This window comes from Canis aureus, chromosome 7 (assembly GCF_053574225.1).
Source record: "Canis aureus isolate CA01 chromosome 7, VMU_Caureus_v.1.0, whole genome shotgun sequence".
NCBI classification, from domain to species: Eukaryota; Metazoa; Chordata; class Mammalia; order Carnivora; family Canidae; genus Canis; species Canis aureus.
In genome coordinates this window covers 48,832,982-48,860,544 of record NC_135617.1, presented here as the reverse complement: position 1 = coordinate 48,860,544, position 27,563 = coordinate 48,832,982, and the positions used below count along the sequence as shown (strand labels likewise).

Here is a 27,563-nt window from a genome sequence, read left to right as displayed (position 1 = left end):
CATTGACAGATCTGAGTTTATTTCTAAAGTGTTTCATTTCCATGTTAAGGAAAAGAACAAAAAGGGAGAGATGAAGGATAAAATTTATAAACTGGTCTTAAAAAGTAACAAGAACAACAACAAAAAAGGCCATAGCATTCCTATTTAATACAAAGGGAGTTCAATATCTTTATTGCTGCTATCAAAATCCTCAAATTAATGCCTGTGCCTCACTTACTGGTTCTATATGTAAGAGCGCCCATGGGATGTGATTTCTAAAAAAGTATAATTCTCTTTGGCATCTATGACCTTGTGATATTCTGGTGCTATGTATACTTGATTTCAGCCACAGTCTCTTTTCTGTTTATCACAGAGAACTAACAGGTACTATTTTTGGATACCAAATTGTGAAATTGGTTATAAATTATTTCTCATAATAAACTTAAGTGAACAGATACATAACAAAAAACTGAAGTAATCAAAATAAAATCTGTTTTATATCAAAGCACATGAATAATGAAATAACAAAAAGACACTTAGCAGTAAGCACAAGAGCACGGGATCACAAAGCTGGCAGGGCCCGATGAGATCATCTCATCGCAAACCTGTTCTCTGGATACATCCTTCCCACAAGTCCAATTAATCTAAATATGAAAATACAGAGGCCAGAAGAGGCATAGAAACTGCCAAAGTGAGAGAACTATGATCCACATTTGAACCCTAAACTAAGATAGTACAATGATAAGAAATAAAGAAATAGTCACAGTGTTTGGTAGTCCTACTATAAATACTGTAGGCTATACAACAGATGGCAAGTTTAATGACACAAATGCATAGGTTCTAAGACTCGTCCTGCTTTAAAAACTATTTTTAAGTCACATAAATAAAAGAAATGCTATATTTTTGCACCACAAAGCAGTAGAAAATCCTTACATATTAAACAAAATGAAAAAATAAAAATACACAACATGGAGAAATACTTTTATAAATTAAATGCTCATAACCCAAGCAATGCCCACACTACAGAGGACACTGCTACATTGGTAGAGAGAAGAATGTCAGGCTTATTGTTAATATTGTCTTAAAAAAACATTAAGAGACTGATTATATTCACACTCACTGATAACACTGAACACATCATACATCCCACTCAAAAAGAAAGAATACAGCATGTAATCCTACAACAATGCAATTTGTCATTTCTAAAGCTTTTAACAAATTTATGCTGAGAACTTTGAACAATGAAACATGTGACTCCCATGACATCTTTTAGCCTGGCTCCCCAAAAGAATGGAGCCCAAAGCCAGTTATAGAAAAATGCAACTAAATGGGGCAAAAAGAATCATTAGAAAATTCAGCCACAACATTGCACTGAGTTTCCAGTAAGATTCTAAGATACATGCCAACCAAGGCGGGTGTATCTCTCTCTTCCCTGGAGTACAGAGACACGTAACTTTACTTCTCCTCTGTGTTTAGTCTAAGAATGGAATAGGAATAATAGGTGAAGAGAGTAGGGGGCGTTCCTTGTGAGATTCGTGACATTCTATAATTGAAAGGACAAGGAAAAAAACAGCCCTAAAAGGTTCAAACAATTAATTTAAAAGCAGGGTGGAAAAAATAAAAATAAAAAAAATAAAAGCAGGGTGGAGCTGTATCAAAACACTAGAGAAGAAAGCAGAGCCTGTCAACAAGTGCAGATTCAGAGAGGTGAGGAGTACCCAGCAACTCAGACACAGAATCAGCTCTTTCAAGAAGCTGCCTGGAGGGTCAAATGTCTGCCTCTCACCCCTGAGAGTCTGTGGACCAAACCTGGCTTAGGAACTAAACACAAGATAGCGATATAATAAAGAACGATGACTTACTCTGGCTATGAGAGTAGAGGTTGCAAGGGCAAAGGGAAAAATAAACAAATGTATTAACAAAAAATCTGAGTCTCTTTCTGGACCTTAATGATAACAGTTACTCCACAAAGCCAAGCTATAATCAGACTTTTCAAGATTAGTCCCCAGGACTGGAAGGTGCTGCCAGGGCAAAAAGTGAAGTCACCATAGAATCTTAGGCCACAGCCCATTTAGGAAATAAATACCTTGACCTTGTGCCATGATTGTTACAGCTAATTCAGCCTGTAATAAAAGTACTTTAACAGCATAATGTATATTGCAACACCTAGAAATGATTTTTTGCCAAGTTCAGAGAGTTTTATAAAGGTTTACCTGCTTGGCTCTCTTCCTTGCATCATCCAAAGATCTTCCTCTTTCTACTAACCGTTGAACTACCTTTTCCCATCGACTCTGTACACTGATCAACAGATTCTTAATTAGGACAACATCTTGTTTCTGACTGAAATATTTCAGGTGGGTTCCAGTTTTGTCCAGCTCTATTATCTGCTCACGGTGAGAATTTACTTCATTTGCAAAGACCTTTCCCAAAGAAAAAAAAGGGGTGGGATTAGAAACAAATGAAAAACTGTTCTATCTTAAAAATGCTTCTAGTGCCATAAGCTGAAACCATTTTAAAGGACAAAACAAAGTTTTCAAACTACCAAATTCATGCTTCTGACATTAACACAGTCTGTTGTCTAAAAAGGTCTGAAATGAGAATGCTAATCCATCTGAGTTACAACATACCTTGTGTTCATCAATTTGAAACAAAACTGTGTCCAAGATAAGACTTGGCCGAGAAGCTACATTGAGGGTCTGTTCAGCCTGGGTTAACCAATTGATGAAGTCTTGGAGAGAATTGTGGAACTCCATTGCCAAGTTGAGGGCCTCTTCCAATTTAGTCTGAGAAGACAGATTATTTAGTATCTGATGATATTTAATTTCCCTCCCTCCCTCCGTGCCTCCCACCCCAGTTTAACCACACTCTGGCAGATTTCCTTCCCATCCACACTTTATTTATACCTAATCTGTATTTCTATATTACCTAAACAGTTGATGAATGTAATGAGCCTTCACTAAAATACTGGCAAACCAAACTTCTTTAAGTATAGTGAAAAGATCTCACTGCAGCTAAAAAGAAAAATCTAATATAAACTAAAATTGTGATTGTGGGGCATTTAACGACAGAACACAATTACTAAACAGAAATCTGTAGAAAGAAAACTTGACATTCACATGATTAATTTTGGGGGTCAAAATACTATGAAATATATATACATTATGTTCTGTCAGTGAGGGCACACAATCTAGTATTCCTAGCCTATCATTTTTCTTATAGCATTAAACAGTGATAATTTTAATTCCTTTTCATGGACTTTTGTTATGGAAGTGCTTATTATATACACAATCATCTCACTCTCTTGACCTCCCTCTTTCCCTCCCTACTACACACATAAATAACTGTGATTAGAATTATTTAACAATCCAGAATCCGAGTGGTTCACAAATTTAAAGATATACCTAGTAACACTAGATCTATGATCTGTTTGAATAAACTGCTTTCACTCTTTTCTCCTGTGTTAAAAGAGAATACTATTTTCAACCAACCCCCTGAAATCTCCAAATGTATACAGAGAAAATTTAAACACAGATCATTAAAAGTTCCACTGATAATTCTACTCAGAAATAAAGTAAATCCCATGAAATAAAACAATGAAAGTGTTCATTCTATGACATTTTAATTAAAGCATATACCTTCCTTTCATTGAGTTTGGTTTCCACCGATTCCCATTTTTCTTTCAAGTTGTTTAAGTCTTGGTCAATTGTCTCTGCAGATTTGGGGCATCTTGCAAGCATCTGCTGGCCTTTCTGCATCAGACTTTTATATATTTCTTCTTTAACATCAAAGGCAGCACAGATTTCCTAAATTGAGATACCCCCCAAGTTATATCATTTTAAATAAGAGAATAAAATCCAAGAGGTTCTTTTCCAGGTCATCAATCCCAAGCCTCTGATCATATATTCACCTGTATCCAACATACAGAATAGCCCTGACACATTCACATTTTTCACTCTATTGAAACAACACCTAAACTTATAGACATACTCTGTTCTGCCAGAAATTTCAGGAATGGTGCTATCATTATTAGTCCTTTCCAGCATGCTAAAGTTTGCGAAGTAATATTTTAAATGTTATCAAGAAAGTTATTCACTGTACTGTAACCAATCAGGTCTGTGACTCTGAGCAAGTAATTTAACTTCTCTGGGCCTCAGTTTCCTTCTCTGTAAAATGGGTTTTCTAAGTCTCTCCTCAAATTGTGAAACAATGGCTGTGGTAATTTTTGGTATGATTCATCCCTATGCTCAGAAGACAAATAATGAATAGAAACTAAAGACTAAATTGTTAGACACTTGAAGCTGATTATTCAGATTTTGGAATCACAAAAAACAAACTTGTGGTACTACAAATATTACTCTCCTTTATAACATTTTTAAAGCTTTCAATTGGAATGCAGTATGTTTCTTCTACAGAAAATATTAAAAAATTATGAAGACAAATTAAAGATTTAATATCAATTAAAAAAGGTACATTCATGCAAAAACTTAAGACCAGCTCTATTTCATTGGTTCAACTATAATATGGGTCAAATTACAGATCCCACTGAAAACTATATTCTGTGTCTAACATCTGTAGTAACACATTTCAATAATTTTTAAAACTGAGGAATAATTCATAAAGTTCACCATTTTAAAATGTACAATTTAGTGTTTTTTTAGTGTATTCACAAAGATATGCAACCATTAGTATAAACTCCAGAACATTTTATGCTCTCAAAACTTTGTAATTTCTTTAACCCTAAAAAAAAAACAAAAAACAGAAAACTTTCTAAACATTGTTATAAGATCATCCACCAAAAGCCTTTAATCCTAAAGTAAAACTTTTAAATACAGCTAAATCTTAGGAAACTGTAATATTCCAAGTTTTCTAGCTTCCTTCATTTCTTTTTTTTTTTTTTAGCTTCCTTCATTTCTAACACAACCAAATCAAAAGAGCACTACTGGGCAGCCCAGGTGGCGCAGCGGTTTGGCGCTGCCTGCAGCCTGGGGTGTGATCCTGGAGACCAGGGATTGAGTCCCACATCGGGCTCCCTGCATGGAGCCTGCTTCTCCCTCTGCCTGTGTCTCTGCCTCTCTCTCTATGAATAAATAAATAAAATCTTTAAAAAAAAGAGTACCACTAAAATGATATTAACAAGTACCAATAACTGTTTAGAATTCCTTAAATCACGAATTTACAATTATATTGCGTTAAAGCAAATTCATCTTAAATACCTCACCCAAACCAAGTGGATATGTATAGCAATATTTTTCCAAAAGTAAAGTATTTCTAAGATAAGCTCTTTGCTTTCTACCTTTTTGTTTTATTCTTCTAAGTCAACATTTAAAAAATATTTGTAATAATCCCAAGCATGTTTGTGTAAGAAATCATTAAGCTTATACTTAATGGACACTGTAATAACTATGTAGGTAATTCCAGGAAAGTAAGAAGTATCTGGAAGTCAGGTTTTATGGAAAAGACTGCCAAATTATTACTTAGTCAATTATTTTTTTAAGTAAAACAAATGGGTCCCCTATGGCACTAAAAAAAATGACAGTAACAACAAAACTACCACGTACACAGTAATTTTCTAAAACAATGAATATACATTAAAGGTTTCTAGGAGATTCTATACTGGATTGTTAGAATTGATTTTAATTGCTCACAGCAACTATAAAATTAATCAGATGCTACCTCTGTTGTGTTTCTTCTCAACCCCTATAAGACACTTCCTATTCGAAGCACCAAATTTAAAATTATGTACAACTAAGTGCTGTTTCAAATAAGCTCTTACAACAACACTGGACATCTAATAAAGAAGACAGGCTTTAATGCATAATGGCCCATTTCTTTTGCCTAATCTCTAAGTACTTCTCCTTTAATTTCCCAAGTTAGTAATTATCAGTATTTGAATATTAAACATTCTTCTGATGAAAATTCACAAGTATAAAAGAGGATGCGTTTCCAAAATCTGAAACAGACGGTTTTCTCTTAGAACTTCTAAAGCTGAGTTACAATGTAAATGAATAGGAACTGTCAATAAATCGAAGTCTAAATTTAATTCGTCAGTCCACATTTCTGTGAAAGAAAGCCAGAGTCTCAAGTTTCATTATATTTTTCTCCTTATGTTTAGGAGTTGACAGTGCCACAGAATCGGGGTGGGAATGGCCCAAGGGCACAATACTCCCAAATGGACAATTAAACAGAAGCCTCCTCTTGTCCACAGCTGGTATAGGTGTGAAGTTTATGATACAGCCCCATCACCACTACAACAAACAAACAAGTAACTCTTGAACAGAACAAGAACATATTTTCCATCCTTCTAGGAAACTAGGTGGGGATATCATGCTTACAGCAATAATTTTTAAGTCAATTCTGATTACTTTAGGGATTTTTCTTTTCACTCAATTGTATGACAGTTTATAATTTATACTATGTTGTATTACTATCCATATAAGCTCATCATTTTATGGGGATAAGTTTGCTTTTAAAAGTCTTTAGAAGTCCAGACTTCTAAAACCTTTTTTCAGATACTGACACACTAATCTTTGAAATAAAGAGTAGGTTCTGACTTGAAAATTTTAATCGATAAATGGCGTTTCTAGCACTTACACATAAATATTTCTACTGTAAAACCGTATATCCTTTAAACCTTCTCCCACAATTTATTTATCACCAGGGCCCACACAAAATGGTCAGTGTCTTAATCGGAGGCTAGAGCTGTTGGAAATAATATACTTACCATGTGGGCATTAAGCTGCTCCCTGGCTGTTTCCGGTAAACCTCCCAAAGGTTTGGATGCTAAGAGATGACGCTCTGTGTCAGTTAGCCACTGATGCAAATCCTCAATCTCACCATGGAACCCTTTGGCCTGGAGTGATAGAGAGTTTTAAGTTTGGGCCATAAACACATTGTCACTTTCGAGCAGAAAACAAGGTTTAAACAATCCCCGCCTGCTAAGCTTCTCTATGCATTCTTAAGAACAGGCAGGTGCAAATGGATTTGCCTGCCTTTCCTCATCATGAGAGCTCTGGCAGATAAGACTATTACACTAAGAACCAGAGGGCTGCCTTCTCATCTGCTCTGTTCTTTATCTCACTTATTTTTACTCTCTCCTTGAGGTATAAAAATTAAATAAGGGTCTGCAAACCAATGAAAGGATTCCATGCTAATTTTTTTTTTAATTTACTTCTTTTAGAGAGAGAGATACAGAGAGAGAGACAGACAGAGAGAAAGAGCACAGGGGTGTGGGAGGGGCAAAGACAGAGGGAGAAAGAATCTCAAGCAGACTCCCAACTGAATGCGAAGCCTGATAACTGGCCTCAATCCGATGACCCTGAGATCATGACCTGAGCAGAAACCAAGAGTTGGGCGCTTAACCAACTGAGCCACCCAGGCACCCCAGAATTCCATGCTATTTTGGTCTCACAGGCCAACGAAAGTTTGAGAATTTATTTTCTTATTCACCTGGCGCAAGGCACCATCCAGCTGCTGCTTCCTTTGTTCTGTTTTTTCCAAAACATTTTGCCAGCGTTGATTTAAAACCTCTAGCTTGTTCTGAAGGTTGCTTGCTTCTTCTCCTGCACTTGATTCAATTAGATCATTTCCTGCTTTATTAACGGCTTCCACTGTAGACTGATGAGCTAATACATCATTTTGAAGCACCTGAAAGTATTAAGATAACACTGTGTTTACTAGCTCATAACCTGTTAACATCACTTTTAACACATCTTTTATTCGCTGAGTATAAGACTTCCTGAAGCAAAAACATCATATGCATAGAATTTTAGTACAAGAATGTGTTAAAATGTTGGACTTCTTTTCTCTTAACTTTGCAGCTTTCCTGGATATACCTTTAGTCTACCAACAGCCCCTGAAATGATTATATAAGAACATTTTGTTAGTTCTTCCCATTAGAATAATCTTGAAATTAAAGACATTAAATATCTGGGGATTATAATTAAAAGGTTCCAAAAGTTTTCATTTGATTCAAACTCATTTTAATGGAATTTAATTTTCATGTCTTCAGTAAACAATTTTTTTTTTTAGAAAACAATTTTTAAAAAGGAGTGATCTTTATAAAAAGCATGTACTTTGACAGGTTAACAGTACTATTAATCACTTTCCAAGATAAGAGTTAAATCTTCTTGTGGTCAAAATATAAAGGTAATTCCATAAAATTCATTCTTCTAAATGGTTTAAGTCCTACCACATAAGGCAGAGCCTAAGAACCAGAGGAGAAAATAGGAGAGGGATAGAAACATTCCTCCCTTCTTCCAGTAACTATGCTGGTGATTTTAAGCCCTTTAACTTCTGACCTTTAAGAAATGGAAGGAGAAAGGAGGAGGAGATTTCTAACTGCTCAAAGATAGATAAACAGAAATAAAAGATCCCTAACTCATGCCCTGCCTAAATAACTGGATCAGAGTGTGTCATGTTCTCACCCTCACTGTATTCTATAAAATTCCTATCATTGACATATGTTGCTTTTAAGGATAACTGCTAAGTTTATGAAAATGTAAACACTATATAAACTTACACTACAAGAATAAATATTTTTTTATGCAGAGTCAGTCTGACTAGTCATTATTGCTCTTACAGAGGTGTAAGACAGACATTAAATAATAAAAAATACTAAATAAGCCCTAATTGCCTCATCAGGTATCATTAGGCAATGACTATATAGGCAGAACCAGGTAAAAAAGGGAGAGAAAAATTTTTAAAAAGACCTTTTTAATAAAGAAAGACAGAGAGCGAGTGAGCGTGCACACTTGTGTGAGCAAGGGGAGGAGCAGAGTGACAAACAGACTCCCCAGACGACCCTGAGATTGTGACCTGAGCCGAAACCAAGAGTCGACACTTAACTGAGTGAGCCCCCCAGGCACTCCAAGTGGGAGAGAAATTGAAAGTACAGTACAATTACTATAGGGAAAAGTATGAAAGAAGAGAAACTAAAGCAAGAATACTAAAAAACTTTATCATGATAGTAAAGTACCAAGAACCTACCTTTCATTTTAATATGATAATAAATATGTAAAATTATCAAACATTTTCTAGAACCTAACCTTAGGTAAGATGCCGCTATTAATGTGAATGCTAAAAGTTCTATGAAAGACAGTTGACTGTCAGGATAAACTCTACTGAGTGTAACTTATTATTCATTAACCCCATTGACTTATGAAATAGAGAATTTTCTTTTCATTTTTTTTCTCTGTGAAAAATTTATTTATCTCATTTTTCCTGGCCAAGTCAATGGCTTCATTCATTTGCACAAAGATTCTAACAAATGGGTTTCAGGATTTATTCTTCTAGGCAAATGAACTTTATCGTAATAAGCTAGGGCTCTGCTCTCAACCCCTGTGAGGTCTGCTCTGATGACCTAGGTATCATCTAAACCCAGAAGATGCCTCCCCCTGGCAGTTTGGGGCCTGCTGTGATCAGCTCCATGCTTTCCTCCTCCCTAAACTCTTCAAGCTGTACAGAGATAGGGAATTTTCTATTAGGAACTGTCAACCAAACGTCACAAAGATGACAACAATATAAAGTTGTTTTGCATGTATCTCAAGATCAAAATTTTTCATTTTAAGCTTTAAATCAAGTTCAGGACATATTAAAACCCTTTTAAACATAGTAAATACTGTTAAAGACTAACTCAGAAAGAAAAGGACTAAGAAACAGAAAGCCAGTGAGAAATAAGAGACACAGAGACTGAAGAACAAACGCCCACATAGCAAGAGATATCTAGGAAAAATAAAGATGTTAGATATGCCAGACAAGTAGCAGGTGAGACACACAGAGATAAGGGTAACTAGAGAAAAAACATACACACTGCCCACAGTGGAATATTTTGAGCCACTGACTTGTTGGCTTTCCCCAGCAATTTTTAAAACTAGGCTATGTCAATCCAGTGACAGGGATAATCAGGGATTTAAACCAATGTTTGCCATGCAACCTTAAAACTTAGCCAGAAGTTTCCCATCCTTGCTGTTTTTAACAACTGCCTTGAATAGTGAGAAAAAATTGTGATTGCAGTCGTTTAAAAAGTGTGTGTTAAGTAGTTCAGCTGTCAGTTACAAACGTGAAATGTGAACCTGTGCTAAAATCATAAACTTGAAAAACACATAAAGAGGAAATGTACCAGAAAACAATCTGATGACACTAAGAATGCATAGAGAAACAGCACACAAGGAGAGCTACATACATGATGTTTGGCTAGTTCAATTTCAATGGCCTTCGGGTCTCCTCCCACAGGTTTCTGCTCACTTAGCAGGCCCTCTGTGTGTGTCAGCCACGTGAGCAGCTCATCCAGGGCATGCTGGAACTGGCCCAGTGCTAACAGAGCACCTTCCAGCTTATGCTGCAAAAAAGTGGAGAGGAAGAAAATCCATATGAAGTCAATATTATTTATAAAAATAACAAAGGCAAAAAAAAAATCAATTGTTGCATGCTGTGTAATTCCATGAGCATATCCAATAACCATACCCTACATTTTAAGTTTGAGATTCCTTGTGATTAAAAATGGCATGTGAGAGGCAGGAAGAATTCTAATAAAATAAGAATTTAGGGGCGTCAAAAGTTTATGTACCTAATTGCCTAATTCTATCTTTTAGTGATGATTTTACCTTAATATAGGAAATTGAACTTCTCTAACTTCTTAACAAAAGTATCAGTGTTTACCTGTCTGTTGATAATTCTTTCATCCAGACTATCCCATATCAGTTTTAGCTCCATTAGTGGGTCTTGAACGGTGTGTTTGTCACTTTCTTCTGTCACTTTCTTCAGCAAAAGCTCTGCTTGATGGTTCAATCTCTCCATTTCAATCTGTTGTTGGTAGGCTTCTGACTTAAATTGCTTTTTAAAGAAAAAAAAAAAAGATATACAAGGAAAATTTGTTATAAATCAAAATTTTAAAACAAAAAAATTCTATGGATTCAATATTTATACTAATTCATACTTCTTATAGCCAGGGAGGTGAAGAGGAATAAAAATCTAATACAAAAGAATTATAAATAAAAAGAGATGAAGGAAGTCTTTTTTCTTTACTCATTGTTTTATGATGGGAAGATATTTCTATTTATAATTTTGATATTTCACCCTTTTGTTCTCTACAGTAAAAAACTAAGAAATTTCAAGGCTAACCTTATTCCACTGTCTATATATATTCAATATGTGAGCTTTGAAATTATAGAAAATAAAATAAAAAAAAACTGAAATATATGAAACCTCCCAAAAATAACGCTAAGAAACTCAGATTAACGTGGCCTGCTCAAAAACATACATACATCTTGCATCCATTGAACATTTTATGTTTTCTGTAGCTGTGCTCTGTTCATTTATATTTAGTTATTCCTATGCCTCACCCATTGCTGACTCAGAATAACACTATTTTTTTCCCCAGCACTCACTAAACATGTATTTAATAATCTTGGCTTTGCCAACCAACACAGGTGAGCAAATGGTTGCTTGTAGTAGGAAACTGTCCTTTCATAAAATTTAGTTTTAATCTGTAATAGTAAATCATTAAATAGTAAGTCATTAGTGGCTAAACAGTCCCTTAACTTTTTTCAAACATAAAAGCAATAATAAAAAATAAGGTATCATGAATACTTAGTTTCCAACAAGCTTACAAAGAAAATAATTTTATATATAATTTTATTCTCAATTTAAGCTAAACTTATGAAAGTGAGACCAGTTAGATAACTGTCCCAAGATTGTTTGGCTAAGAAAGTAGATGCACTGGGATATAATCTCAGACAACCTGATTTCAGAGAAAGCACTCCTAGGCACCCTGCTGTATGAAAACTACCAAGATATATGCAAATATCCAAAACTATACACCTGTGAATGTACATAAAGTATTATCAGGTGTTTACCACAAAGCCACATAAAGTTAAGGGGAAAAAAATTGTAATCTAATGATGATAATAATTTCTCAGTGAAATATTCTAGATCACACTTAGAGATGAAGATACTACAATCTTAAAGCCAGGTAACAATTGTATATAAAAATCTCATAGAGTTCATTGAAAACGGTGTGATGTCTCTGTGGATGGAAACTTGAAATTAGGAAGGAAACAGCTAATCCCACTTGGGATGAATCAGCAGCAGCACAGAGGAATTCAAAGAGGAAACCAGTCCAGCCATTTTAACAGCTGGAGATCAAGAACCACAAAAGCAAAAATTACAGAGGAAAGAAGATGGAAAATAACAAACATTTTTACAAAACAAACATTTTGGGAAACACTATTATACCAGGGATGTTTCTTTAGCCTGTTAGACTATGTGGATTACTCTGATCCACTGAAGAAAACAAAAATATTGCTTTATGTGTACTGAGGGCAATGAAACACTACTGAATCTGAAATTAGAAAAACCCTTTAGTATGAGCTACATATATATAAAACACATCCCCACACCCCCATAAATCTCTTCCCCTCCTCACTGTGTTCCCAACATGAGGATATCTAAAAGGCTATAAATCAAATCTTAAGAGTAGTTGCCTCTAGGTACATAACATTTTGGGCGGCTTTAAAAAAAAAGCCACCTTTTATGCTTATTGGGATTTTCTGACTTCTCTATAATGAATAGGTATTGTTAATAAGAAGAAAACTAGTATTCTTTATCATTTAATGAGCACTTACATGCTGCTCATTATGGAGAAGCATCATGTTAAACCAGTTTCATGATCAAAATGTTAATACTTCAATTATGTAAAATAAATTTGTGTAAAGAATCCCATGAATAAAAAACATAAAAATGCAGTCTTTGAAATTAATGAACCCCATGCATACCTTTAGCTCTTCAATCTGCTGCTTGACAGTTTCAAGATCTGTTCCAATTGGTGACATTGAAGCTAATTTACCACCTGCAATATCTACCCAGTCAAATATTGCCTGAAAAACACATTAGTCCGTGAGTCATTAGTACATCTGAAATCATGCTGTAACATCAAGTGTTACAGAAAAGTACAATCATAAATCTATACAAGTATTATGGAATGAGACTATTTTTCAAAGATGGTTCACCTAGATAAAAGCAACAATATATTGAAAAAGTTGTCCCAAATATGCAAAGATGTAAACTCCAATTCTGCATCCAAGTTTGCAAAGGAAATTCTTTTCTGAAAACTTTTTAGAAAACTAATCAGGACTTTTAAAAACGTGCGTTTGAAAAAAAAAGTGTTATAATTTAATCATATGAAAGATATTTCTTCATGCTTTCTTATATCTAAGAGGCAGATTATATAAATATATTGAAAGAAAAAGATTCAAATCCATCTGCTTATTCAAATAGGCAAGAAGTTTATTGTTTAGCACTTGAGCAAAATCTTTGGCCCAGCTAAAGCCTTACATATTATTTAGATAAGCATTAAAATCTTGCACCTACAAAGATTAATATTATGACCATTATTCTGAATTACAACACAGACTACAGAATCTATTTTTCCTCCTCTTTTTAGGTAATATAAACATTTTAGAAAGGCACAATTCACATTTCTTTCCGATACCGAGTACAGAAAATTATAATGGACTTTAATGAAGTTCCCAGACTATATAGGAAAAATAATAATCTTGGAAACTATTTGGTATTTTTGGTTATCAATAATAAACCCAAGAACTTAATTAAGCAGCAACCTGGGAAATAAAATTTATTTTACTTTACAATCAAACCCTGAAATGTCGAGAGCTTCTGGACCTTTTAACATCTAGCTCTAAAAAAAGAAAAGAAAAAAAAGAAAAAAACCCCACAAAAACAAAAAACAAAAAACACCACATCTAGCTCTAGCTAGCCCCAGCTATTTAATAAATGAAGTGGCCCTTCATTCCCACAGGTGATGCTACTTACCTATTAGTGGGCCTTGTTTTTCTAGCAGGGGTAAAAAGAGACCATAAGTCCTGATTGCCTAGCTAGTGACCTCTATGGCTAATGGCTCCTGAGGTCAAAAGGCTGCAAACTGTGGCAGTGCCATCTCTAGCCATGGAGAAGGCACAACTCATCATTTACCAATAGAATGGGAAAATCATGACCTGGTCTCACAAACTGGAGGCTGGAGCCCAATTACTTAATGGCCATTGAAACCTAACAAATAAATTATCTCTTTGGCTAAAAAGTAAGGGGAGGAGGAGAGTTATATAAGATATTATTTGTAGTGAATTTTTTCATATATTTCCAAAGTTCAAAACACTTTCAGCTGGCATAAAGCCTGGCTTGTGATATTTATTTTTACAAATATAGAAATGGAATGGCATAATAAAAAGGAAAAGATGTTCTCATCTGAGCTTTAAAAATATTCACTTGGTGTTATGGAAATACTCAGAAGGGCTTTTTCCATACGGTAGGAGGGTTGACAGAGTCAACGCTGGCCAGCCTGTTAGGAAATGGAATACTGTTGAAGAAGGTAGGGAGAGAAATGTCCCTAAGCTGGCTTCCTGTGACGATTTTTCATAAAACAGGAAGAAACTTAAAACACGGTTAATAAACTGAATGAGAGCCCTTAAGGGACGTGCAAAACAACTGCGAGAAGGAATTATGTATATGGAAAGGAAGAAAAGCATTTTACAAAACAGATTATGACCTAATAAAACAGAAATCTATTTTAGTCCACAGGGAATCCTGGCTTCACATCAAATCTCTTTACTTCTGACTTTCGTTAAACTCAGTGGTATTTTTAGATGGTGTTTACTCCTTTCATCTTACTCCACTCAACTCTAGAAGAGAACTTCAATTCGGTTCCATCTCACTGTCTGGTGCTGAACCATTGCAATGTTTTAAACATTAGTATTTTTCTCTTCAATGTAAATTTCACTATGTGTATCACAATGTACTTAAATGCCTTTAGAGATCTACACACATATCAAGAAATAACCTTCTATAAGGGAAAAAGCCAACTAAAGTAGCCGAGGCAACTGCATGCGCGCTTGCAGCCCCTGGGCGATGCCCACGTGAGAGTCCATAGACCTCAGTCAGGGATTCTTCCCCCAGCAGACCGGCCATGGCCCTCTTACCTGCAGTCCATCTTGGTACTGGACAGCAGCCTGCATCGCCTCCTCAAGTTTGTCCACCCGGTCTTTCCAAGCCTTATTTAGAGACTCCCATGCTGAATTTAACTATGACATAAATATTAGAACTCTTTTAGGGTCACTGGTTAAGTTTTCAACTTCTTCTATCAAATGTACTTTAGTTATATAAGATCTCTTTACAAATGCATTATAGGGAGAGAAGGAAATATGCTAGCTGTACCTCATCTATACTCTTCTTGACAATGGGCTTATCAGGTTCCCCACATGCAGCAATGAGTTCAGAACCCAGGTTAATAACCATATCCAGCTCTTCCTGTAGTCCATCTATTTCTTCCTTTATGGCCTACAATATGAAATAAGAGCCTTTAAGCAAAAACACACTGGAACTAAAAAGATGCACACAAAGATACTAATTGGAGCTATTTTTAGGAGGTGGGATTATGATCAATTTACTGCTTTCTCTTTTCCAAGCTTCTGCAACAAATTTTTTCAATAAGAAGAAATATATTAAAGAAAAAACAGTGTCCTTTGTAACAGACATCAAATGTTTATTATCAAAACAATATTTAAAGAATTAATTCTATGTAACAAATACCAGAACAACTTCCTTTAAATATTAGTAACAATGCAAAGTGTAGAAATATATCTTGTTTTTCAAACAAAACAGTTTGGCAATATTCACTTAAAATAGAGGTTAATAAAAAAAAATAATAAAATAGAGGTTAATCTAAAAAAAAAAAATCTAAAAACCCCTACTCCCTCCCCACACAAGAAAACCAAGTTTACAGATACAGAGAACAGATTGGTGGTTGCCAGAGTCAGGGAGTGGGGGAAGAAGAAATGGATGAAGGGGGTCAAAAATACAAACTTACAGTTATTAAAAAAGAAGTCATGGGATTATAAGTGCAGCAAGGTGACTGTAGTTGTTAATACTACTGTATTGTATATCTGAAAGCTGCTAAGAGTAGATCTTAAAAGAATAAAATAGAACAAAATAGGCACAAGTAAAATATAAGTTTGAAAACTTCAGACAACTTAATGTACTTATTAGTACTTGTTAGTAGATTAAGGATAATCTAGCTCTGGATTTATATTTTATGTCATTTCCCTAGGACTTGTAAACTACCAAAAAAGAAAAAATGCAGTGTTCTATTTTGCTTTCATCTTCTTCATTAAATACATTTATTTAGTAGAGAAACACCTAACACAAACCAAGCCTTGAATTAGGTGTTGGGGGTACAAATAAAAATAGGGCCATTCCACTCAAGGAAACAAATGTACACAGATAACAGAGACTAGAAGGAGCACACAGCAGTGCTAGGGGAAGCCACTTTCTAATAAAGGAGTAGCAGAACAAAATGGCTTTGGAAACACAGGCTGGACTATGCTAGGATGTGAAAGGCCAGTATGCTGCTGTAGGGACTTTGGATTTTATTCAGTAGGCAGTGGATGTCTCAGAGGGGCTTTTAACCAGTTAAGAGCGGATCTAGAGAGAGAACTCATGCATGGCAAAGCTTGAAGCCTGGCAAGGAAAGAGACTCTGCAGGTAGGGCTACCACTTTGGATGACTTCAGAAGCCAAAAACAGAGCTAACAATGTCCTGAAATAAGGCGGAAGCAGTGGGGATGAAAAGGAACTTTTAAAATCCATACTCTCTAAGTGAAATTTGTGGGTATAATCTCCTACTACATCACTAAGCATTCCACTTTGAGAGTGAGATACAAATTTTAACAGCAATTCTGAATATTTATCAACAGAATACAGGTTTCATTATACTGCAACTATTTTTTTAGCTTTAAAGGAGATTTTCTGCTTACCTCTGCTGCTTCTTGCTGCTGTTTTACTACTGAGGGATCAATTCCAGGATCCTCTAGATCCCGGATGAAATCTTGTGTATCTTTAGTAGTTACTACCAATGACATGTGATCACACCAGAACTTTTCGGCTAATTCCATTACATCCAGTAGTTTGGCTTCCCTTTCTTCCACCAGTGTGTGTATGTTCTCCCAAATGAAAACCATTTGGTCAAGCTTATCTTGAACAGCTATGACACAAAATAGTATCAAAAAGGCAATCTGTTAGCACCATTTAAGCAATAAAGCAGAATGTTTTAGTTCAGACAGCAACATTTATTCAATTTGCCAAGTATCTAACACTGGATCCAATTTTGGTTGACCCCAGTCTATAGGGTATCACCAGGCCCAACACAGCATATTCCAGAAAAATGCAAGATCTCAGGGTATCCCACCATTCTTCAGGAACCAAGGCTCTTTCTCACGAAAGTACATGCTCAAAGGCAAGTGAGCTCAGAGTAGACCTAAGCTTATCAAATTTCAAATTCACCAAGGCTGACCTTCGTTCCAAAGAAAATGAAATAACCACCTAAGCTCTCCAAATCAAGAATAACAATGTCTGTTCCGTCCTAGGAATATAACAATGTAGGATATGTATTTTGGGCTTGTTTCTAGAGTACCCTTATCATAAACTTCCACTAATCTATGTGTGTGTTTTTACTTTTGACCGCCCAGCTTCCTATCTTTAGGACAGCTGGCTAAGGTCATGGTTGCCATTTCTGTGGCTATGGGAATACCCATTCTGTGGTACCCATTATATAGAGTAGTGTGTAATCAGTAAGAGGAAATCCCAAAACCCTAGGTTTGGTGTTATTAGCATCGTCCTTTAAACAAGTAGTTTAAAAGTCCCAGAGAACATATGGCTTTTGCATAATGGTACATTGTGTATGTAACTGATTCTACAAACACAGGAAAACATTAATGAGGGATTTAAGCACACAGCCTTTCAATCTCACTGGTAATACCTTTTCTAAAATCTGGTATTTTGTTATGCAACTGGACTGTCAGTAAACAGCATGAAAGTCTAGAATTATTTTAAAAATAAAGCTCAATTGTTTCCTTATTCTGAAATTATTACCTTTGGCAGATATGTCTTTGTCAGTACCCTCAGATCTTGCAATCATTTCCTCTCCCCGCTTTTTAAGAGTTTCATACAATGGCTGTAGCTTCTCCATATCTACTGACACATTCTTATTCTCACTGATTTGCTCCTTAATCTTTTCCACCTCAGCTGAGATCGAAGGCGGCTGCCTCAAACGCTCCACGATGCGTTCCAGGCTCTCAAGTATTTGGTCTATCTTGTCGTGGAACTAGAAGTAAATCAAAGGGATCATTTATGGGGGAAAGACCTGTGACATCACAAGGGAAATTTAAATGAAAAAAAAAAAAAAACTGTCTATTCTCACAATTGAGAATTAAATCTTTGCTTCTTTGTTGACATATCTACTCAATTGAGTGTATTAACTGAACTACCTGATATCAGCGTCTTATCCATTGCTTCGTTTTATCATAATTCAAATGAATTTTAAAAATTAAGTCCAATAAACTATCTTTCTATCAAAATTGTTTTGTTCATTTTTACTCATTACTTTGACATCCTAAAAAGTTTTATTATTAAATGTAAGATTCATGAACATTTTTGATGAGAATAAAGGTATTTAAGTTAAAAATTTTCTGAATTGAAAAATATTAAAAAATGAGACAAAACAAAAGCCTCTCTGACATTGTAAGAGAAGTTAGAATTTCATTCATGGTCAAACACATGATCAGATTCATGAAAGCATTTTAAAGTTTTGTCTGCAAAAGTATCACAGATAATAAAGCAAAGTTAAAAAACACACTCAGGCACAGGTCCAAAAAAATGGACCATTCTAATGTCAGTGTATCTAATGATTAAAGCCCAGCTCTGAATATGGAAAATCTGTAGATAATTTCAAATTCAACTTCTTGAAAAAAAGTATTTTTGAAAAATAAAAATCTCAATTTCCAACTTCATATTTTTTCTTTCTTACTCATTCTACAGCCTTTCTTCTTATTGCTTTCTTGGGAGTGTCTCATTAATAACTGACAATAACACTTTCTTATATCTCTCCCAAAGGTAAATATTCCTTTCTATCTGGATGAGCACTTGCTTAAATATTTGGACAATGATGACAATTGTATGTTTCTTAAGTCACTGAAAATTATTTTGTATTGTATCTATAATGAGACAGAGAAATATAAGGATGGGACCAAGCAAATACCACCTCTGTGAGGCCAAAACATCAATACTCAGATTTAATGGAGTGAAATAATTTTGGTTGAAATTTAATCAAGAGATTCAAGAAAATGCTTTTCCATGCTCTGCTGTTCAGAAGAGCTCAATCATACTTCTAGTGTAAACGATTACCTGAGTAGATTGAGAAATAGCTTCATCCAATGCCACGGCTCGCTTTTTGACATCCTCTTTAATTTGACTGTAAAGGGTGTCAGCTGCCACGTACTTCTCTTGGATAGAAAAGCCTTCGCCTGGGCTCAATTCCAGTAACTGTGGCCCAGTTTTGTTCATCTTATCTATATGAGGCTTGTGTTCGGCTATCAACTCTCGCAGTTGCTATAACAAACCAAACAGCTTCTCAGTATCTTAGGGTCACGCCTCCATATTACAGCTGTCTACAGGCCCAATGCATCCAGCTGGCAAGAGACTCCAAACACCCTCCCCATCACAAGGCATTTAACACAGGATGGCTCATACTGCTCTTTGCCAGCAAGAGATGCCCCTGACAGAAGGAATAAACAACAGTCTGGTCATGTCAAAGTCTCTTTAAGGATAACATACAAAAATGCTGGTTGAGTGAAATAACGAATCCCAGTTAATCATGCATTTCCCATCAAGAGCAGTACACTTTGACAAAGGTCATATTACATAAAAGAATTAGGAATACACTATGTCCCCTATCTATAGACCAAGTCATAACTCTTGGTGTCCCTTTCTGTACACTCATGATATATGCAAAAATTATTTAAAATGAAGGAAGGAAGAAAGAAAAGGAAGGAAAAGTAAAGAAGCTCAGCAGAGGGTAGACGTACTGCTGAGAGAAAAAAAAAACCATACATAAAGCTAAATTAAGAGGATATAAGCCCACAAGGCATTGTAGTTATATATATAATGATATTTATACTAATGAGTGTGTAAGACAAGAATCTCCCATTCCTTCTAAGGAGACCAATGAACCCTAAGTATCTATACTCCGTAGAACTTAGGGCCTCCACTGGGCCTAAGAACTTAGGCCTCCCTAAGTTTTTGATGGGCCAAATCGAAAGCCACATCCATCCTTGCTTCCAGGTTTCTCTGAGGCTAGCCCCCCTGTAGCACTCAGGAGCATCACATTAGTGCTAGGTTTTTTAACCAGAAGTTCCTTGTCCTCAGCAGAAGGTATATCTCCAAACTATTTTGCAACCTGGCCCCTAACAAAAATTTCTCTGAAAAATTATATTCAGGGAAGATGGTCTAGAGAAAAGCTACCAATCTTCCCCTGCAAATGGTTTCATTTTTATCATTCATCAAGAAGAATTACCAATACGGCCACATAACTCTAGATTTTTTTTTGAAGTGCTCTAAAATCAGCAATACAAATTCTTTTGAAAACCATTAAGGAAATTGGTACATTACATTATCAACAATCCCCAATACTATTCTTGAAGTTTTTCTGAAAGTAGTTTCAAAAGTCTTGAAAAAGAGCTAACTAAGCATAAATTCAATTTAAAAAGAGAACAGGAGTGGTCCAAATCTAACCTCTGGACATAAGAACATGGGAGAGTCATGTTTGCAATCTAGCTCCTGTGTGGTCCAGGCTGAGATTTTCTTATTTTCGTTTTGTTTTATTTTATTAGATCATACATTCATGCTGCCTTACAGAATGGAGGTAGTAATGCTGATATCAGCTAACAGACAATCTCACAAAAAAGGAATGTGTTACACATGTTCTGGTTTCAATACACTACAAGGCATGGCTATAAAATCAGCTTACACTTTGAGTTTTTAAGAGACTCTCTGGTAAAATGACGAATCTCTGCTGATATTTCCTAAGTTGCCTAGCATCTAGGTAGATCTCATTTGTGTAGCACCACCACTGGACACCTCAGTTGGGAAGTACTGAGCCGAACCTTTCTTAGACCATTCCTTTTTTGGATGTCTAGTAGTACTAGATATCTCCTTGGGTGGATGTGTGGAGAAAAGGGCCCAACAGGAGATGTCTTTTGCCTCCTATGTAACAAAATGATTTTTGGCAACATACTGCCAGAAGAGTGTCCCGTCACGCTAAAGGTACTTAGTGTGACCTCAGAATATGTACCATATAGAAACTAGCTCTTGGGAGTCATTTTTCATTTTTGGTTAGAATGAACTAGATATTCTCAAATAGAGCTGAAGTTAATGAAGCAGTGGAGCTGCAGAAAAAAATGCTGTTCTGGAAGGCTGTAAATATGAATAACTTCGTTGAATAATTTGAAGACTTAGCTACAAAGTTTGGTAGTTCCTTTATATATTAAACTGTAAATTTGAGAGCTGAAAGATTATGCTAAAAAGGGAAAACTAACTCTGTTTTGAAATTCAATAATCATTCAATAATAACCCTTTCATTATTTGATATTATGCAAGAAACTTAGCTACTCAAATCTCACCTCAGAATAGAAGAAATCCATAGAACATTTTATATTAGAACTTATTCAGTGGATAGCCATCAGGATTTCTGCCACAAATAAACCTTTATACTAAAATTAAATTCAATTCTGCATAATTTTTAAGTATTTCTCCTGCTGATGATGTAGACAGAACTCAATAAAATTTCCATTTTGCATTTAAGTGTTGACTAAAGCTCTTCTAAAGAAATACTTAGAGATATTCTTCAGTGCCAATACATTAACAAAGTAAACAAGCAAAATTAATAAGTATGTCACATTCTTCAAACAATGATGTAATATACTAAGTTTTTATGCATGCATACACACATGTACACACATGCACACATGAATAGCCTCCTCAGAGTACAAATTGTACAGATCTGGGAGACAGCAACTATGTTCGTAAGTCCATAAATGACAAGAACTCCAGATTTTTTCTGATAGTCTTGAACCCTCTCTCAGTCGAACCATGGCAAAATTTTAAGCTATGTTGATATTTAAGTAACTACTGAAATGAGGGCTTCATAATGCTATTTTATTAATGTTTAAAATACAGTAAATTTGTAGATGTAAATATACTCTCTGGTTTACTCATACAGACTTAAAGGAGCAAACACCATCGAAAGAGGTCCAAGGTGAAAAAAAAAGAAACAATTTGTCTTTGTACTTCAGCACATGTACTAAAAACACCATAACAATCATGTCTCTCTTTTAATGAGGAATACAACATCCTCTTTAACATCAATCTTACCCGATGTTCTTCCTGCTGTTGTCTTAGTGTCTCATATTCAAGGGCTGGGGCAGGAAGCTGAGAGATGACTCTCTGTATTTCTGTCAGCCATGGCCAAAGCTCTTCATAAGTTTCCCAGAACTGGTTAACTAGGGACTGTGCCCGTTCTAGCTGTAGATACCTCTCTGAGTTTATCTGGCAGATAGCATCATAGTTCTTCAGTACCTTATCCAGTTTTTTCTAGAAAATAAGATAATGAAATGTGTTTAGCTGGCCAAGCAGGCCCAAAGAGCACATGTACCCCAGAAATGTTTTCTCTAGCACTATATGCCTCGTGCAAAGGAGGCACTCAACAAATCAGTATGTTTAATGACTAAATCATTAAAAACCCATTTAGATTGTAACTATTTCTATGTATAAAAGATCACATTAAAGATTTTATTTATTTAAGAGACAGAGAGACAGTCAGGGACAGAGAGAGAGCACGAACACGGGGATGGGCCGATGAAGAAGCAGACTCCCTGCTGAGCAGGGAGCCCAAGGCAGGGCTCATCCCAGGACCCTGGGATCATGACCTGGGCCGAAGGCAGATGCTTAACCAACTGTACCATTCAGGTGCCCCTTTAATAAAATTTCATTAAAATTTAAAAAGACACTTTAAGGGGCACCTGGCTGGCTTAGTCAGCATAGTCTGTGCCTCTTGATCTCGGGGTTACAAGTTTGAGTCCCATGTTGAGTGTGTAGATATTACTTAAAAAAAAAATCCTTCAGGTTCATCTATTGCCTTCCTTCTTAAGGCTGAATAATATTCTGCTATATGCTAATGTTGTATTCTTACCACAATAAAAAAAAAAGAACATTTTCCCATATATATGTAAAAAATAGCAAAAATGTGGAAAACATCTTAAAAATACAACAATTAGAGACTAAGCTAATAAATAATGATGTAGTCACATAATGGATTTTATGCCATCATCAAAAATCACAGGATTTAATGACAATCTCTCCCCTCCAAATATTAGGTGACAAAACCCCAAATATAAACAAATAAATAAATATCCTCAAGTTTTTATGAATAAGACACTGAGCTTTCCAAATATAATAAGCAAAATTCTTCAACTACGTTTCTAGGTCTTGCAGATCTTCTAGATTTGAAAACAAGGCTCATAAGAGTCTAGCAACATTAACATTACTTTCTAGCCAAAAAGAAGGACTACCTTTCACAAATGAAATCGTAAGAGGAACTACTAGTCAACAAAATTAATTACATATATTAGAATCAGAGTAGAACATTATACTATACACTATATTTTGGGAGCTGGTCACAGTGATCTAGATTATGGTATAAATTCACATCATAAACTAACAGAAGAAGATAGAGTACAAAAGTAATCTAATAAGCCGCAGAATGACAGAGAAATTATTTTATGATGATCTCTATTTTTCATGGTAAAATCTTTGTAAAAATAATAAATGTTCAATTACAAATAAGTGAATTGCCAGAATAAATAATAAAGGAAGTATCACTATATAGTTACATTCTATTACTTTGTCTCTGGTATACCTTAAAAGCAATGCATACTCTAAAATGTGATCTTAGGCATAGACATTTGTATAACTTTTTTGCTGTGGAATATTTTCCTATCAGAAGCATTAATATACATTAATTTCTTTAGTCTGCTCAGATGTCTATGAACTGAACTAAACGGTCTTACTTGTGGCTGGTTTTCCATCAATTTAAAGGATCATTTAAAATACATAAACTAGATGCTTCCTTAATTATTCAGCTGTTTTTCCTATACAACTTACCAAAATGTTACACACAATGGATTTCAGCATTAGAGAGAACCACATATTTTGAAGCATGTAAACAACAGTTGACAGACACATCTAGTAACAATTTATACTGATAATAATGTCAGTTATCCAGCAAACATTAATTGAATGTTTAAAGTGTGCCAATTATTCAAGGACACAAACCTTAATAGCTTTAGCATCTATTAAAAAAAGAAATTGTCCCCAGGGTGATTCCCTTAAGGAATATTCCTTTTACTGTCACTCTGTAAGCCTGAAAAATGCCTTATTTAAAACTAATGATTTAGCTGTCTAAATGGCAGCTGTGAATAAAGGAAATGTGCTTCTCTAGGATTGAGAGCTCAACGCAGCCCATTTATTCAAGAGTCTCATCACCAGTCACACAGACTAGATTATATACCTTCATTGATTGCTTTTCCTCTTCACTGCATGTGGCCATGATTTTATGTCCAGATTTAACAAGTTCATCAATAATATCCTTGTGTCTCAAAATCTCCATGGTGAATGTCTGTGATTTACCAAAATAAAGATTAAAAAAAAGAGAGAGTGTATGACTAAAATGAAAACAATCAGGCAAAGTAGTTAAAGATACCAAGTTACACTAGAGGGGTCTTGCAAAATAAATCATGCACACACTGTCTAGACTTGGGGCACACTAACAAATAATTGTGATATAATTGGAAATGCACTTCTTCACCTTTTGAAGCTGCAGCTGAGCAGACGTCTGGTCTTGCTCAAGCCTGATGTCACCCAGAGACATCAATTTCTTTTCGGTTTCAGTAATCCAGGATAACTCGGCATCAGCTGCTTGGTCAAACTAAACAAAAGATAAATAATTAGGTCAGTAAGTTCCTATAACTGGTGCCAGAAAAATACCTATCTACATTTTTTAAAAAATCCAAATTATACAAGTAGAAATTTTGAGATTATCTCTTCATGGATCCTGAAATAGTTTATGATGATGACTAAAGTAATAAGAAAGGAGAACTTCCCACAGAGTAATTAAACACAAGATCTTAAAATGCGTTAAGTATATAACACAGCATAATGATTTTTGGACAGCTAACTCTGTTGTCTTCTTTTTGGTAATTATAAGGATTTTCTCTTTTAAGAGTACTGTCCAAACTGAACAGCTCAAAAAGTCAATAGGTGGATACCATCTTTCAATCATTACACTCATCACTGTAATCCATATGCTATGCAGGCAGCATTCTGTTTTCTACATATAAGACTCCTAGCAAAACTCATGAAATATTCACATTTATTTACCAGACTATGTGTGGATAATCGCATGTGCAAAGTATGTTTCTGTATGTAGAATATATCCCCAAGCATCTCAAGTATAATTTTTTACATCTCATTTAATAGCAAAAAACACGTCCAAGAGTATTCTTAAAATATTTTAAGAGGTTTTATTTTCCTGATCTTAACAATAATTCATGGTAGAAATTCATAAAGTACAGAAAAATATACAGAAGAAAATTAAAACCTGGAGTTAATACTGTTGGTATTTTAGTGAATTTTATTCCAGAAGTTGAAAAAGATTTATAAAAGTCTGGGATAATATTGTATGAACAGTTTCATATCCTGCTCTTTCATTTAGAACATTTCCATGTCATATTCTTTAAATGTTAGTTTTAAATAACATCATTGTATTCTAGCATACCTGGATATTTTTATTTAGGCTCACCACATTTTTTGCTATTTTATAAACAAACCTGTAATAAATAGAAATCTCCAATGGCATCTCCAATTAGCTCTTTAGGGTAGATTCCTACAAGGAACTGACTACCAAGTCAAAGAGCATAAACATTTTTGATACCTTGCATCAGACAGAAGCCAATGCCTCCCAGGGCCAAGCAGTTATCGTAAATGAGCAAAGTGGGCAAGTGCCCCCTGAGCACCAGTGGTATAAATGGTAACTACAAGGCCTCAGTTAGAAGATTGAATGGGAAACAGACATTGTGAGCATTCAAGTCCCGTACCGCCAGAACTGGACTAAAGAAAGATAATCAATGGACACCAGGACCCAGATGACAGAAATGTTAGCACTGACAAAAATTTTAAAGCACCCATGATAAAAATGCTTTATTGAGCAATTTCAAACACAGTTGAAATGAATGAAAAATTAGAAGACCTTAGCAACAAAATAGTCTCAGCAAAGAAAGAGGCTATAGAAAGAACCAAACAGGGCAGCCTGGGTGGCTCAGAAGTTTAGTGCCACCTTTGGCCTAGGGTATGATCCTGGAGACCCAGGACTGAGTCCCAGGTTGGGCTCCCAGCATGGAGCCTGCTTTCTCCTTCTGCCTGTGTCTCTGCCTCTCTGTCTCTGTGTCTCTTATGAATAAATAAATAAAATCTTAAAAAAAAAAGAACCAAACAGATATTAAATATATAATAACAAGCTCAGTGGATGAGGTCAATGAAGGGCACAGAGAAAAGAGTCAGTAAAGTAGAAGACAGTACAAAAATTATCCAATCTAAATAACAGAAAATAGACTGGAGAAAAAAAAATCAACAGAACCTCAGGGATCTGTGAAACTGACAAAAGATCTAACATCCATGTCATTGGAGTCCCAGAAAGAGAAGAGAGAGAGGCTGTAGTTAAGAATAAGGTTTAATACTCGAACATTCTAGAAATGATAAAATTACAGAAATGCAGAAAAAATTTGTGGTTGCCAGGAGTTAAAGAGAGGGTAGAGGTGGGAGGCTATAAAAGGGCAAAATGAGGTAATCTTGTGGTGATGAGATGTTCTGCATCTTGACTGCATCAATGTCAACATCCTGCTTGTGATACTGTACTATAATTTTGCAAAATGTTACCACTGGGGAAAACAGGTAAAGGGTACAATGAGATCATCTATTATTTCTTATAATTGCATGTGAATCTACAATTATCTTTAAAAAAAAAAGTTAACTAAAAGCAACAACAACAAAGTTCTGAGTGGATAACTCTCATGTGAGTTCCATTCGCACTTTCTCTTTTAGAGATATACTACACCAAACTGTCCTTCAGAGAGGATGTGCTAATTTATGCACCCACAAGCAGAGTTTTGCTGTACCCTCAATCACCATGGGGTATAATTTATTTTTTAATAATATTTTCCAAGCTTATCACTGGGCTTCCCTTTATTATAAGGAAATAACCTGTCAGCCATAACCTGGCACAAATATGAATAGCATTGAGTAAAGAGTACCATTAAGCTTTCAATCGCCTAAGAAAAAAATAACAAACTATACAAAAGTGAAAAATACACAATGACATTATAAATTATTACCCTTTTTTTCCTATATATTATGAACCCATTTGCTCTCACCTTTGCAACACAAGTTAAACAAGTAAATACTGAAGCTATTTGCAGGTCAATTTCTTTTAGTCAACAGTTCAGGATAGAAAAAATTTTAGATAACCATTTAAATAATGGGCCTGAGCCAGAAATATAATAGAGGTAAAAATAATAGTCTTACATTTACCTTTAAAAATTCAATTGCATAAGTACATGAAAGGGGAATAGGGCTTAAAAG

At 35.2% G+C, this 27,563-nt stretch overlaps 1 protein-coding gene across 29 annotated transcripts in view; it reads right to left on the bottom strand.

The window, feature by feature from the left end:
• Nucleotides 1-27,563, bottom strand: part of DST (dystonin) — a 480,488-nt gene that overhangs the window by 30,407 nt on the left and 422,518 nt on the right. For all 29 annotated transcript variants that reach the window (XM_077903540.1, XM_077903549.1, XM_077903545.1 and 26 more), the window contains 16 exons: nucleotides 24,736-24,855; nucleotides 24,439-24,546; nucleotides 22,245-22,463; nucleotides 19,221-19,424; nucleotides 17,910-18,141; nucleotides 16,796-17,022; nucleotides 15,199-15,321; nucleotides 14,964-15,065; nucleotides 12,750-12,851; nucleotides 10,636-10,809; nucleotides 10,160-10,315; nucleotides 7,426-7,623; nucleotides 6,701-6,829; nucleotides 3,615-3,782; nucleotides 2,607-2,762; nucleotides 2,193-2,399 (listed from right to left, as the gene is read on the bottom strand). In XM_077903540.1, coding sequence (XP_077759666.1) covers nucleotides 2,193-2,399; nucleotides 2,607-2,762; nucleotides 3,615-3,782; nucleotides 6,701-6,829; nucleotides 7,426-7,623; nucleotides 10,160-10,315; nucleotides 10,636-10,809; nucleotides 12,750-12,851; nucleotides 14,964-15,065; nucleotides 15,199-15,321; nucleotides 16,796-17,022; nucleotides 17,910-18,141; nucleotides 19,221-19,424; nucleotides 22,245-22,463; nucleotides 24,439-24,546; nucleotides 24,736-24,855 — 2,625 coding nt within the window. The remainder of the gene's footprint in view (nucleotides 1-2,192; nucleotides 2,400-2,606; nucleotides 2,763-3,614; nucleotides 3,783-6,700; nucleotides 6,830-7,425; nucleotides 7,624-10,159; nucleotides 10,316-10,635; nucleotides 10,810-12,749; nucleotides 12,852-14,963; nucleotides 15,066-15,198; nucleotides 15,322-16,795; nucleotides 17,023-17,909; nucleotides 18,142-19,220; nucleotides 19,425-22,244; nucleotides 22,464-24,438; nucleotides 24,547-24,735; nucleotides 24,856-27,563) is intronic.